General features: G+C 42.4%; 1 protein-coding gene across 4 annotated transcripts in view; it reads left to right on the forward strand.

Moving 5' to 3' along the window:
* The window catches only part of MYRIP (myosin VIIA and Rab interacting protein), a 217,899-nt gene that overhangs the window by 88,014 nt on the left and 115,293 nt on the right, over positions 1–14,592 (forward strand). For all 4 annotated transcript variants that reach the window (XM_065935249.1, XM_065935248.1, XM_065935251.1 and 1 more), the window contains exon 3: positions 12,647–12,868. In XM_065935249.1, coding sequence (XP_065791321.1) covers positions 12,647–12,868 — 222 coding nt within the window. The remainder of the gene's footprint in view (positions 1–12,646; positions 12,869–14,592) is intronic.

Here is a 14,592-nt window from a genome sequence, read left to right on the forward strand (position 1 = left end):
AGAAAAAGGAGTGCCAAGATGTGAGGAGCTTGGTCACCAGGGACTCATGGGAAGCTGGCCTCAGGAAGTGGCTGCCAAGATGATGGTGGAGATCCCTCTGGCACCCAGTGCCTGGAGGGGAGGAGAATCAGGGCAGAGGAACCCTGACCATCCTGCATATCCTAGGAGTGAGTCAGAGAGGTAACAAGGAGCAGTGACCAGTGACAGACCCCACAGGCCCATGAAGTGATGGTCCTGATGGACGGGCCGCCATGCTTCCCTCTAGTTCCAGGAGGAGGACACAGCAGCCCCTTGTGAACGGTGAGCTAGGAGGTATCAGAGGCTCTTGCCAACAAAGCTGCCCATCTGCCTGGGTCACTTATAGACCATCCTCACACCCAGCCCCACGCGGCGGTGGGTTTGGCCTATTTCTGCATACAACACTATGCTTTGTCTTGGGTCTCCAGCCCAGTGGGGTAACTCCAAGCTGACATCCTTCCCCTGGCCCTGCCAGCACTGTGGGGATGCATGGTCTTCACTATGGACTTGCATCACCCTGCTTTCCTTTTCATTCCGACCCGCCCAGAGTCCTGCCAGTTTCAGCCTCGTCACCCAGCCTCCCCTCCCCGTTCCTACCTGGCCCTGCTCTCCTTTCTCAGAGTCAGGCCAATCTGTCTATAAGAAAAAAACCCAAAATATCAATAGATACAGTGATGAAACGGTATTTCTTTCTCCCATAGAAGAAATGCAGGGCTGGGGTTCAGAACTAGTGTGGTGGCTCCCCTGACATCATGAGGACCCATCATGAGCCTTTGTTTTTGATCCACACGGGTTCCCAAGGTCACATCACAAATAGAGTTGGCGGCAAGAGCTCGTGCCATCATGAACACAGAGTGAGATGGGGAGGAACAGCAGAAAACCAGAAAGAGGGTCTCCCGGCTGAGTGAGCGCCAAGTGCCCTGTGTACCACACGTCCTTCCACTTTTATCTCATGGGCCAGAACTTGGTCACACAGCCCCGTGTAGCTGCCAGGGGTGCTGGCAAGCCTGGTTTTGATTCTAGGAGGCGGTGGCTCAGCTCAAAGTCAGCATTCTGTCAGTGAGGAAGGAGAGAAGAGTGGTTATCTTCCCTTACCTCCATCTGTCCCTCCTTCTCTGCAGTGTCCACGCTCACCATCAATCATGGTTTGGGTTTGTTTTTTTTTTTTTTTCCTGGGTTCAGTGTCTTAGACTGCTGAGAATGGGAGAAAATTAGCACATCTGACCTTAATGTAGCCCCAAGATCATAGCCAGGCCGTGATCTTACCCCCCGCCTCCTTGCAGGGACAGTGTCACCCCCACCGTGCGTGCCCAGGCCTCCTGTGTGGACCCAGACACCTGCCTGTGATTACGCCCAGGGGAGGCAAAGCACTGCAACAGCTGAAGGCAGTTGCAGTTTCTGTCCCAAGTGTTCTCCCTTTTTTGTTTAATGAACCAACCTTTACTGACAGAACTAAAAGCAAGAAAGTAGAAATTCTGGGGCATAGGGAAGATAAACAATCCCCGCTCCAACATTAGAAGTGCTTTTAGGCAAAAAAACAATTAAATACATAAAATGAGAAATCTCAAAAGCTACAGCCTTAAGCATCCTCATGCAGCGACTTAAAATCTAAGTAAAAGGAACCATCTGAAAAATAAAACCTCAGGCTAGTTCCTAATATGTAAAGATATAAAAGTGGTTTTTTATTTCCATAAACTTACTTCACATTCAGATGTATAAATATTTACTTATGAAGCCCATGAGTTAATGAAATGAAGCCATATTAATGAGTGAAACCATCTGAAATCAGGACTTCTAGATGTGGTCTAGGAATGATGTTAATAGCCTATTTACTTTGTATATATTTCTCATACATACTTCATAATATGATGAGGTCTGGAGATACCTGGATTGGCACTTAGACATGGTCACCCTATTTCCAGTTTGTCTCACTTCAGTTATGCTCCTCTGTCCAGTGTAAACAATAGGCGCAGCTAGCTTGTGAATCTGCCCAGCACACGGCGGTCAGTGAGCCTGGATAGGTCAGGTTAACCTACCAATGGCTTCAAAAATATTAAAATATGGTACATACTGTTACCAAAAGTGGAATTCAACAACTTACCACTCAAAAGCCAATAAAGAGGCAGAGTTGTTGGAAGGGAAGTTTGCTTTCTTTTGGAGGCCAGCAAACGGGTTGGCGGGGGTTGGGCCAGGGTGCAGACTCGAGCGGCATCTTACGTCATGGCTACAGTCTAGTAATCATGTACTTAACTTCTTCCACTGGTGGGGGTTTCAGTATCCACAGTACAGCTCAGAGGACATGACTTAGACTGTTATCTATAGCCTTTGAGAAGGAACTAAAGCCTCCTAACTTTGCTTAATGACTAAGCTATTATTATTGACTCTTGACCGCTTTGCTTTGGTTTTGCATTTTCTCACTTCTCTGATTAAACTTATTCTTTGGCTTAAGTGTTTCCAAAGACAAAAGGCAAGTGGAGAACATGGAGGGGAAGGACCATAGGGTCCCGCTCCACTTCAAACCCACCTTTTCTTTGATACCCCTCAGTCTTGAGGGACAGGTGCAGAACCAGAAAGGGAATAAAGTGTTGGATAGAGAGGTTAATCATAAACTTTGCAGAGGAACTTGGTGTTAGTTCCATGACTGTTCAGTTTTCCCCAAATCTTTGAGGGAATAGGACATCAAGTGCTGTGGCTCCTTCCTGCCAAAGTGGGGGCACAGTCCTGCTTAAATTGGGGAATGGACACAGAGTTGGAAATAACCTTGAATTTCAAGCTTAGCATCAGTATTTTGTATTATGAAAACACCTCTCTCTTTGATTACTTTGTTATAGTACCAGGACAAACATGTGAAAATTAGTAGACATATTACAATGAGGATAAAAATCAAAATGCAGCTTTGGATTATTCTCTGAATGTGTTATTTCCCCCATAGTGGTTAAAGCAGATAAGCAATTTATGGTTAATAGGCCACAAACAGCCTGTTTTGGTTAGCCTAAATGTCACATTAAATCATATATATAAGCCAGGATGATTTCCCCATGCCTCAATATGTGAAAATTTCTTTCATCATTTTCCCCTTTTAATAGCACATCTTTCCATAGAAAGCATTGATAATCAATTTATTTTTTCAACATTGCCAGAGTGGTTCAGTTGCCTGCTCTGGGTCTGTTCATGTCCCTCGGTGCTAGGCCTACTGTTTGTTTATATTATATATTGACTTAGTTATTCACATTGGGAGAAAACTGATCAGATGTAACAAACCAGTACAGAGGTATGCTGATGGGGAAACATTTGATAGCCTATACGTTTTATCGGTTATACCCAATTGTCATACACACGTTGTACATGTGCTTCAAGCAGTAGACTTAACACTAACAGTGCTACACATAAGTGGCTAAGTTATATTCTATGACAATTTCACTAGACAATTTGTAACTAGAAATATGATTGACAACATAATACCAGAACATATTCAAATTTTAGAAACATTATATAACTTCTAGAACACTTATATTAATGATATTTACCCATACAGTATAATCTAAGAATGTTTATCATTATTTGACCATGTTTTCCATATAATTTAATATGCCAAATAATCCTCATTCATTTAGAAAACCTTTGTTCTCTTAACAAAGAGAAACCCAAACTCAGTCTTGTATCAATTTAGTAATAACAAAATTGATTTATCTAATTAAATTCAATCTACCTTTATCTTAAAGTGCAAAGTTCTTTTTCTCAGTTTCTTTTTTTATATATAAATCTTTTATCACTTTCTCCATATTAATTTGTCCCTTTTCTTCTCATCCAGAACAACCAGCTGAAGCTAAAATTATTGTTTTATCCCTCAGCAAAAATACTTCAATTTCTTTATAATTTCTCTCACCAACACATAGCCTACTTGCTTTACACACTAAAATGCTTCCCTTATTTTTATATATTACAATTTTTAACCTTTAAAATATCTTAACAAAACCAAGAAACAAGTCATTGAACTATGTGTTATACTGGCATTCTTTGATTGGCAAACTTGAGAACATATTCCGTAACCTGTAACATACATTTTTCTCATAGCACAATTTCTCTTCAATATGGTATAAAATGTGGGTATATGAACCCAAACATCTTTTAAAGTTCTACTAATTAACGCAAGACCGAAGTCTTGGGCATAGTGGGCTGTGTCTGTATCTCAAGGACAATGATAAGAGTTAACATCAAGCTTCCTCGTAGGCATATTTTTGTTTTCTCGGGTCAGAATTATGAAAACAGTATTTTATCAAACTAGCTGTCTCTAACTACACATGCAAAAAGAACCAGTATTAGAATTTCAAAAAGTGTTTTATCTTAACCAACTTTCTCTGGAGTGTGAACAATACGGCTGGCCACACACTGTTTTTCGTTCATTTGTTTGTTTTAAATCTTTCTTTTTCTTAGTCATAGTTGCATAGGTAAACTTTTCTTAATGAATTGAACCTGAATTTCCCAGTTTACAAAAGGCAACGAGAATGCCAATGACACAAATGGAATGCACACACCAGAAGACAGGACTGTTACAAATCCCCCAAAATAATGACCAACACGGAGTCCCTAATAAACACTTCCCCAACACAAAGGGTCCTCAAGGTAGACATGTCAGAACCAACTGACAAAAACACCCAGATAGCATCTCATAGTCACAAACCAAGGGTAGACACAAGTCAGAACCGATGGGCAAAAAGCCCAAATAGCACCCCGTCCTCACAAACGGCCCTCACCATCAAAGGCACGTCAGAACCAATCGGCAGAAATGCCCGAAGGACACTCAGTGCTCACAAACAGGCTTCAACATCAGATACGCGCCGGAACCCGCTGGCAGAAAGCCCAGAGAGCACTTGATGCTCAAAAGAGAAGCTGGCCAGGCGCACAGCGGTGGATTTACTCGGTCTTGGAGCTCGTCAGCGTGTCCGGAGGCGTCTCTCCGCTCCACCCAGGATAAGCTCACGTCCCGCTGGCAGTCAGTGCCCCGCATGGGAGAAACAGGGAGAATCCCTGAATCGGTTTCGGCCGCTGCTAGTAATGTCCCCCCAAATCCTTCTCCTGGGGTCAGCGAACCATGCGCAGGGGGCTTCTCACGACCGCCCCAGGGCATCATGATGGCTGCGGCTCTACTAAGGAAAACTCCCAGGAGCCAGACATCATGAGAGCGTAACCTCACGTTGGGAGCCAAGCTGTTAGTGAAAGTGGGCCCAGGTGGCTCCAAAGCCAATAAAGAGGCAAGTTTGGTGGAAAGGAAAGCTTGCCCTATTTTCTATTATTTACTTCGTACTAATATCTAGAACATTCTCTGTCAGCCTCTCTGATTCTCAGCCCCTTCCTGGGCCAAGGCTTGAGAGCAGTCATTCATAGCTGTTAATCGGAGGGTCTCTTCTGTTTCACGCACGATGGCTGATTCCAGGAGGTGGAAAGTCTGATTGCCCTCCCTGCTTCCCTGAGTTGTGAAGATAATGAGTGAAAAACCCAGGAGGGTCCTGCCCCAAGCCATCATGAGGTTTAGGAAGGCAGACACAGCTGGGGCTGTTTGGAGGTGAAGGGACGATCATGGAATCTAAGTGAGCTGGGATAGTAAGCAGCTTCAGGTGGGGATGTTTCTCCCAGACATTTCCCATCTGATCTGACAAGCCTACCACCATGGAGGTGTGACCCCTCTTGCAAGCTAGATGCCCTTTGGTTTTCCTTTTTCACATGCTCCCAGCCAGCCTGGGTTTGTAATGAAACTCTAATATACTGTGATATTGATGTGAGTCCAGAGCGTGAAGGTCTCAGCTTCTCTGGTGACCTGGCCATTCTTCTTTTCAAGAAAAGAATTATAATGCCCCCAGGGTGCCTTCATTTGTTTTCAATAATTCTATCTGCTCAAGGTCAGGATGGATGTGTGTCTGATTTCACCATCTTCCCTCCAGATTGCAAATGAAAGTCAGCAAGCCTCTTCCATAGGCTATTTTGAAACTGGGGGGATGTGGGAATTCCCTCATTTTATGAAACATAGAGCTTACTGTTTCCATTCTTTTTACTTATATTAGTGGATTCAACAGAGATGGTTTATATAAAGGTGCATTCATTTTACAATGTTTTTTCTGAATTGTGCTGGTAAATTCCTTCATAGATTATAGGCTAAACATGTTAAATATAAACTATGACTCTTTTCAGTAACCCCACATTTTTCAATATCTTTATTTTTTGTATATGGTGATGGCAACCAGCAAAAATGTGTCAAGATACAGGAAGGTTTTAACCATCCCAACCCTCACCATCTTGGGAGACTAAAAAAAATTTAAAAATCACTAGTTCTTTTTAAAAGTGACTGGAGACATTAATTTTTGTCTAAACCATACTTTCAAACAAATTATCTAGTTTCCTGACCTGGTATGGGCTAACTGATTTCTGAAAAATGGCCTTTAGTCAAATATTCCGGAAGATAGGACTTGCCTGTGGTCCAATGGCTAAGACCCTGCCCTTCCAAATGTAGGAGGTTGGGTTTGATCCCTGGTCAGGGAACTAGATCCTACATGCCACAACTAAAGATACTGAATGCTGCAATTAAAAAAAGAAAGAAAGAACCTGAGTGCTACAAATAAATTAGGTGCAACCAAATAAATATTTTTTAAAAAACAACAAATACTCCAGAAGATCCAGTGGGGAAGTAGGAGTCTTTTCTAAGCACCTGCTGTGGGGCAGAAGCTTAGCTGGTTTGAACTGAAATAATACCAGGCTTCTGTGGAGTCACATTTACTTTTTAGGCACCTACTGGTCAACTCAGTTACATTTTTCTCATTAACTTCTGCAACAGACATTTCAGGATACTGCTGTTATCCTTTGACAAAAAAGAAAGAAAGGAGCAGGTTTAGAAGAGCTGAGTAACTTGTAGCCATTAGGGGAAGAGCCGCCACCGTTTACTAAGCTGCCTGCAGAAATTCAGGTTGATGGGGCTCCCACAACTCCTTACAGACAATGCTTATATGAAACGTGATGCTCTGGTTTATGGGGCTAAAGGGACCACCGAAAGTTCCGGTTTAAAATGGTCTGCTTCCTTGCAGAGCTGGTAATCACCATGTACCTGGTGTGTGTCTATTAACTACCATCCAGAGGGAATCTTTAAGTGTTTATTTTCTGTACTGCGATACGCTGAACTCTATTAACCTTGAATGAATTTTGATAACACCATCAGGGGGCAGCAGAATGATTCTGCCTGAAATTACACAGTGAGATCACCCATGACATAGTAAAAGCAAAACATACTTTTAAATGACCATGACTGTTATTATCCTATCAATTGGGTTCACCCTCTGGAGCCTGGCTCTTAAAGCTTTTATGACATTCCTGGCAGAGGTATTCAGTGATTGATCCACTGCTTCACCTCCTGTTCACTCTGCAGTCCATGACAGTGACTCCTGCCCTATCCCCACACCACTCCACGCCCCGCAGTGAAATTGCTTTTGTTGGGGCCACGCTTGACCTCCATGTTGCCAGATCCAGTGGACCCTCCTCTATCCTCATGGCAGACACAGTCAGCCATTCCGTCTCTGAAACGTCTTCCTTTGGTGTCTTTCTCAGTCTCTTTGTCGGGCTTCCTCTCGTCAAGGTTTCAGCCTGAATTTAAACATTTGGGGTGTCCCTGCTTGTTTCTAGGCCCTCTTGTTTTCCACTTGATGCCCTGTCTCCCCTAGGGTGGCTCATCCATTCCCGTCTTTATGGAGATGTGTGTGAAAATGATTCCCAAACTTACACAGCTGGCCCAGATCCATCCTCTGAGATGCACAAATACCTATCAGTTGTCCATGTGGCAAACCCCTTTAAATGCCTCGCAATTTTCACTAAAACATGCTTCCATCATCGTCATCTCCCCTTGATCCATAAATGGCTTCACTTGCTGCAAAAGCTGGAACCCTGAGATTGGTTCTTGGTTCATTCTCTCCCTCCACCTCTGCATCAGAACCTTGGGCAGGTGTGCCCAAGGTGTGCGTCTGCCCAACCCCCTCTGTCTCCTATCCTGGTCCAGACCTCACCCATCTACCTAGATCACTGCACTGCCCTCCAGGCTTCCTCGCATGGCTGTCGAGAAGTACACCTTAAGGTAACAGCAGGTGCTATTACAATGAAGAGTGGATCCTGCTCTGTTCCTGCTCACCAGCCTCATTGACCTCCCACTGCACGTAGGATAAAATCCAGACACTTTTCCAGGGCCTGTGTCTTATCTTCCCTCCTCTTTCTCCAACATTAAGCTCTTTTCCTCTGCTGTTTTTTTTTTTTCTCTTGGCTTAGCCCCTTCTCACCCTGTAGCCTCAACTAAAATGTCACCTCCCTGGAGAGGACTTCTGTCAGCACCCAGTCTAAAGTAGGTTGCCATGTCGTCCTCAGTCTGTGTCCTGCCTATTCTGTTATTGAATGTCTTACAACTTATAATTGTTTTATATTTTCTTTAGTTTTTAATCATTTGAACCCCTACTTTAATACATGTTTCATGAAAGGGAGGGATCTATGTCTTTTTATCCCTAGTGCCTAGAATAGTATTATGGGTGTCCCCAGTGACTGCATCATAAAGAATCTGCCTGCAACGTAGGATTCACAGGAGATGCAGGTCCAATCCCTGGGTCGGGAAGATCCCCTGGATAAGGGCATGGCAACCCACTCCAGTATTCTCACCTGGAGAATCCCATGGACAGAGGAGCCTGGCGGGCTACAGTTCACAGGGTCACAAAGAGTCAGAAGCAACTGAAGCGGCTTGGCATGCACGCACGCTAGAATAGTATTATAGCTACTCAGTGAGTGTGAACTGAGTGAATAGTTGGCAATCTAGATAATAGTGCCTGTAACATGGAGACTTGTAGCTATGGGCTAGAATTACTGTCTTTTTGATAGCAAACAAGTGACATATAGGCCATCACTTCTCCCTGCTATGCCCACGGCGGATGCTGCTAAGTTATGGCACTCTAGCCCTACTGAGCCTGCATGCAGTCTCAGCATGTGGTGAGAATCAGAATTGGCATGGCAGTGGACCCAGAAACCGTGAAATGTTGATAGCTTTTCATAGAGAAGAGGCTAGGGTCTTCCCTGGAGGTCCTGTGGTTACGACTCCACGTTTTCACTGCAGGGGGTGCGGGTTTGACTCCTAGTTGGGGAACTAAGATCTCACATGCTAAAAAGTAAAACAAACAAAAAAACCCAAAACCACAGTTAAGATACTACTTCACAATCACACTCAGTGCTCAAGCAACAAATACATATTGAGCCTTCCTGCCCAGATACTATCACAAAGCCTTCTTCACTAAAACATCCGGCAACTCCGTGAAGTAGGAATTACTATTGCTGCTCAAAAGGTAGAGAGGCTCAGAAAGGTTGGAAGGGTCTTTGGTAGTAACAGCTCAGCTATGCACCCTCGCCTGTGATGAAACCCATCACTCTTTCCCGCATGGCTGACCATTTGGGGGTCTGGTCCCTCCCAGGACATTTTGGTGCAGGTACCGGTCTTGTGTGACTCTTGGTTGATCCTGCAGTCAGTCACTATGGTTTATCCTATACAATTCTCTTTAAGGACTTCTGCCAGGAGGTCCTATAGGGTAGTAAAATCTGAGAAGGGAGAGATGATCCAGAAGAAGGGCATTCTTATTTCCTCCTCCAAGTCTGTGATTAAAAATCCTCGATTTGCTTGAGATAAACTTTGGAGGAGTTGGTAAATTTTATTATTAGACTCTCAGTGATTTTTTTTAATGCCATTGGCATTTTGTATATCAGGAAACAAAATTCATAAAGCTCAAGTGATCTTGTGCATTGAGTTCACGGAGTTTTTTCCTTTTGATCCCCAAAGACTTTCTTTCCTGGATGTTTTATCCCATTTAATTTAGTGTCTTTGGAATGTCAGTAGAAGAAAGTCAGTTGCTGTGGCTGTTCTTACATTGTTTACAGAGATCAGAGTGTTGATAACTTAGCTCATCTTCTGTTTTAAATCTGAGGGACTGGATAACAACATCATCATGCCTTAAGGAAAAACCTTCTGTCCTATTTCCCTGTAAATATTTTATTCAGCCAACACTGGGCACTAAGTCGCTTCAGTTGTGTCCGACTCTTTTATGACCCCATGGACTGTAACCCACCAGGCTCCACCGTCCTTGGGATTTTCCAGGCAAGAATATTGGACTGGGTTGCCATGCCTTCCTCCAGGAGATCTTTCCAACTCGGCTTGAACCGAGGTCTCCCGCATCTCCTGCATTGGCAGGAGAATTCTTTACCACTGAGCCACCTGGGAAGCCCCCACTCAGCCAAGTATACATATATAATATTTTACCCTGTAGAATTATCAGCAGGCCTGATACAGTCTCTCTCCTCTTCCAATGCTCAAGCTACAACTGAGTATTGGACACTGCAATGCAGAGTAGTAAGCCTGTGCGTGTATTGGCAGCTGTGTAAGCCGGCCCAGGGCGCCTGAAAGCTAAAGCTGTAAATACTCTTTGAATTTTCACGGAAAGATGTTTATGGTGTTTTGTTGTTAAGTGAAAAATTAGAGTATAAAACCATACATAGATTTCCAATTCAAGTAGCAGGCTGCGATGAGCTAGCACAGCCCTTCTTTGTACTAAAAACACCTGAAAATCCTAATGAAATACACAGTTTAATATAATAAAGGGAAAATACTTGCAAATCATATATCTGATATTGGACTTGTATCCAGGATATATAAAGAACTGTTATAACACAACAATGAAAAAGACAAATATTCTAATTTTAAAATGGGTGAAAGATTTGAGTAGGCTTTTCTCCAAAGAATATGTGCAAGTGTCCAGTAAGTACATGAAAAGATGCTTAATATTATTCCTCATTGGGGAAATACAAATCAGAAGCACAATCAGACACCACTTCAAACCTCCTGGGATAGCTATCATAAAAACGGCGGACAGTAACAAGTGTTGATGAGGATACAGAAAAATCCGAACCCTTATGGGTTGCCAGTAGGATGTAACAAGGAGTAGCCAAACTACCAAACTGTCTGGTACTTTCTTTAAAGTTTAATCATTTAATATTACCATTTGACCCAGTAATTCTACTCCTGGGATTGAAAATGTATGTCCACACTAAAACTTGCCCATGAATGTTGATAGCAGCATTATTCAAAACAGCCAAAAAGTAGAAACAACCCCAATGTCTATTAGTCAATGAATAGATACGTAAAATATGGTATATCCGTAAATAGAATATTACTTGACAGTAAAAAAAGGAATGAAATTCTGATACACACTACAGCATGGATGAACTTTGAACACATATGGTTTGATTCCATTTATATTAAATAGCCAGAATAGGCAAATTTGTAGAAATAGAAAGTAGATAAGTGCTTGGTAGAGGGTGGGAGAAGTAATAAGCAAGATGTAAAATTTAGAAGCCATAGAAGAAAAGACTGACAGATTTAACTACAGAAAAATTAAATACTTCTAAATGATGAGACGTACCATATGAAAAGTTGAAAAAACAATTGTAAAATGAAGGAAAATATTTGCTACATACATCACATCATATTTCAGCAGGCGCTAGTAATAGAGAAACTGCCTGCCAATCCAGGAGATGTAAGAGACGTGGGTTTGATCCCTTGGTCAGGAATATCCCCTGGAGGAGGAAATGGCAATCCACTCCAGTAGTCTTGCCTGGAGAATCCCATAGACAGAGGAGCCTGAAGGGCTACCGTCTGTGGGGTTGCAAAAGAGTCAGACATGACTGAAGCGACTTAGCATGATGCACGTACATCATAGATTCATCTGGGATGAACTGTGTGATCATAAAATGGATATGGAAAATTATAATTATTTTCTCTTCCTGCTTGTGGGTGTCCATCTTTGAACAGAAAAAAACAAATTCAAAACCTTTCAAGTCAGAATAACTTAGTTACTTCCAGTCAGTTTTATCCTGGGTATCTCAGTGTGTTTGGGGGATTCCTTATCTCTCAGGGTTTCTCCCTTGCTTCTCAGAGTATAGAGAAAACAGTGCATGCAGTTTTGCATAAATATGACCAGTTGTGTGCCCAGAATACCCATGAGCTCTTTGGAAAAGGGGAGTTAACTTTTATCTAGCTCTCGAGTCACCAGTGTTTAGGATTAGCCCATCATCCAGAGAATCTTTATTGACTTACATTGATTTGAAAGCTTTTAAAATCCTCGGTGCTTGTTTCCAGGGATATTGAGGGCCAGGATTGCATTTATCATATTCCCAGCAGGGCTGTTGTGAGGATTAATGTTTTAACATAAATGATCTTCTGCTCCTTTAAAAAGGCATTAATTAAGCTAAAGGGTTCTTTTTTAATGTGCTTAGTTTTATAATAACTTATATTTCAATCTGGTGTCTGAAATATAAGCAGTAAGGTTTTGTGCTTTCTTATAGAAAATAGGACATATGGAAGAACACACAATTAATCCTCCATTAGGGTTCCTCTCTGGATAGTATGTCAAGCCATTGGACTTCCCGAGTTGTATTGTTTTACAGGAAGACCCTACCTGGTAGCCTGGCAGACAGGGGGCGAGGGTGGGGCACTTTAGGGAGGGAGCCCCCTGAGCTGATGCGCTGTTTTTCTTCTCCTCACCCTCTCCCCCCACCACCCTCCGGCTCCCAGTGAGATAAAGCAGAAGCTGGATGAGGAAGGCAGCAAGTGCAGCATCCTCTCCAAGCACCAGAAGTTCGTGGAGCACTGCTGTATGCGTTGCTGCTCGCCCTTCACCTTCCTTGTCAACACCAAGCGCCGGTGTGGGGACTGTAAGTTCAACGTCTGCAAGAGTTGCTGCTCCTACCAGAAGCGCGAGAAGGTGTGGATCTGCTGTGTCTGCCAGCAGGCAAGGTAAGGGGCCGAGGGCACCCTTACGGTCTCAGCTCACCAGTGACACCATCTTCTTTCAACCAAGTGGGGCCACCAGTGGTTGATTGGTCGGCATTATTTCTTAAGAAAAGGGAGGGTTACTGAGGAGTTTTCTACATTTGGTGTGTCTAATGCAGATAGAACACACCCAAACTTGTTTAATCAGAGCATGAAGGAAGATGATGTTAGGGAGAAGTTGGGAATTTTGCTGGGTTAATCTTATAATGATGTCTTTCTTGTGGGGATATCTCCAGGAGTCTTGGGATTAATATTGTCCAAAATCAAAAAAGATGGAAAAGTTGAGCTCATTTCCTGTTTTTCCATATTATTCAAGTCCATCATTGGAACCAGTCCAGGAAAGAAGTCCAAGATTCATGGGGCAGGTTTTGCTTCTTGAAATTTTTCTAAGGCTCAATTTGGTAGAGAAGTCAGAGTGTCTCAGGTGCATATGGCCTGTGGGCTGACAGTCTTTTACATTTCGAAGGTTGCCCTAGAAGAGTTTATCTATGTGTCAGTAGTAACAAGCTGTATAACCCCTCAGCCTGATAAAGGATGCGCTGCCAAACTCATCATGGGAAACATTTAGGAATATTCTGACTTGAATCAAATGTGAAAAATTTCAGGTGAATAACAATTTTTTAAACCCGCCCAGTTTCTTGAAACAAAAGCAGTTAATTTACAATGGACTGTTTAGGCTTTAAAAACCTGGCAAAAGCCGGTGTCTTACTGGGAGATGGTATTTGGGGTCACTTTGTGCTGCATCCACTTCGATCATCAGCTTCTCTGCCTCTCATGCAATCTGAAATTCACCTATTGGTTTAGAAATGATTTACTTAGGGTATTACTGGGATATTCTTTCAGCATATTCATAATCAAGCAATTAGATTTTAAAACACTGTATATGTCAAATTATGTGAAGAACACCTGTATGTATATTATGTGAAATCCCAATAAAACAGTGGATAACAGCTCTGTGAAGCTGTGGTGATGACTACTTTTTAGACTCATAGTTTACTCCCCACTGCCCATGACATACTTTTTCTTTCCTGTGTAAATTAATCCCATTTTGGGTGCATTAGTTTAATTTCTAGCTTTTTATCCAGTAGCTACCATAGGCATATGGTTCTTGAGATACTATGGAGCCATGAATAATTATAACAGTAGAAAGTCCTGCTCTCAGAAAATTAAGGCGCTAGGAATTGAGAGTATACCTTTGTGTGGTAATATTAACCGACTACATCAGAAATGAATGACTGGATCAAGCACCCAGGCCTGTCTATGGTGTGGTTCTACAGATGTGACTCAAAATGCAGGTTAGTTTCAAATGTTTAGCTTTGGGAGATTAATAACAATGAATGATGGCTTACTTATTTTAGAAGTTACATAGCTAATAGGATACTATTGAATCATTCTCTTTGTCATTTTCTAATTATATATAAATTTCTCTTCTTGACTATTTATTGCAGAGATGCAGTCAAACATTATAAATAAGGACATATAATGGTTGCATTTAAGATCCTCTGCAGGGAAACCAAACTTTCTGAGTGAGCCTAGAAGCACAGGACAACCATTATCATTTGGTGTCGAATTGATTCAAGAATCTAATGAGATTAGATCCTACTTTCCTTGGAAACAAGTTGACCTCTTAGTTCTTTGCTTCATTATAAAAAATGCTCTCTCTGATTTTTGTTGTTTTGTGCTATTAC

The sequence above is a fragment of the Muntiacus reevesi genome, chromosome 4, assembly GCF_963930625.1.
Source record: "Muntiacus reevesi chromosome 4, mMunRee1.1, whole genome shotgun sequence".
In the NCBI taxonomy this organism is placed as follows: Eukaryota; Metazoa; Chordata; class Mammalia; order Artiodactyla; family Cervidae; genus Muntiacus; species Muntiacus reevesi.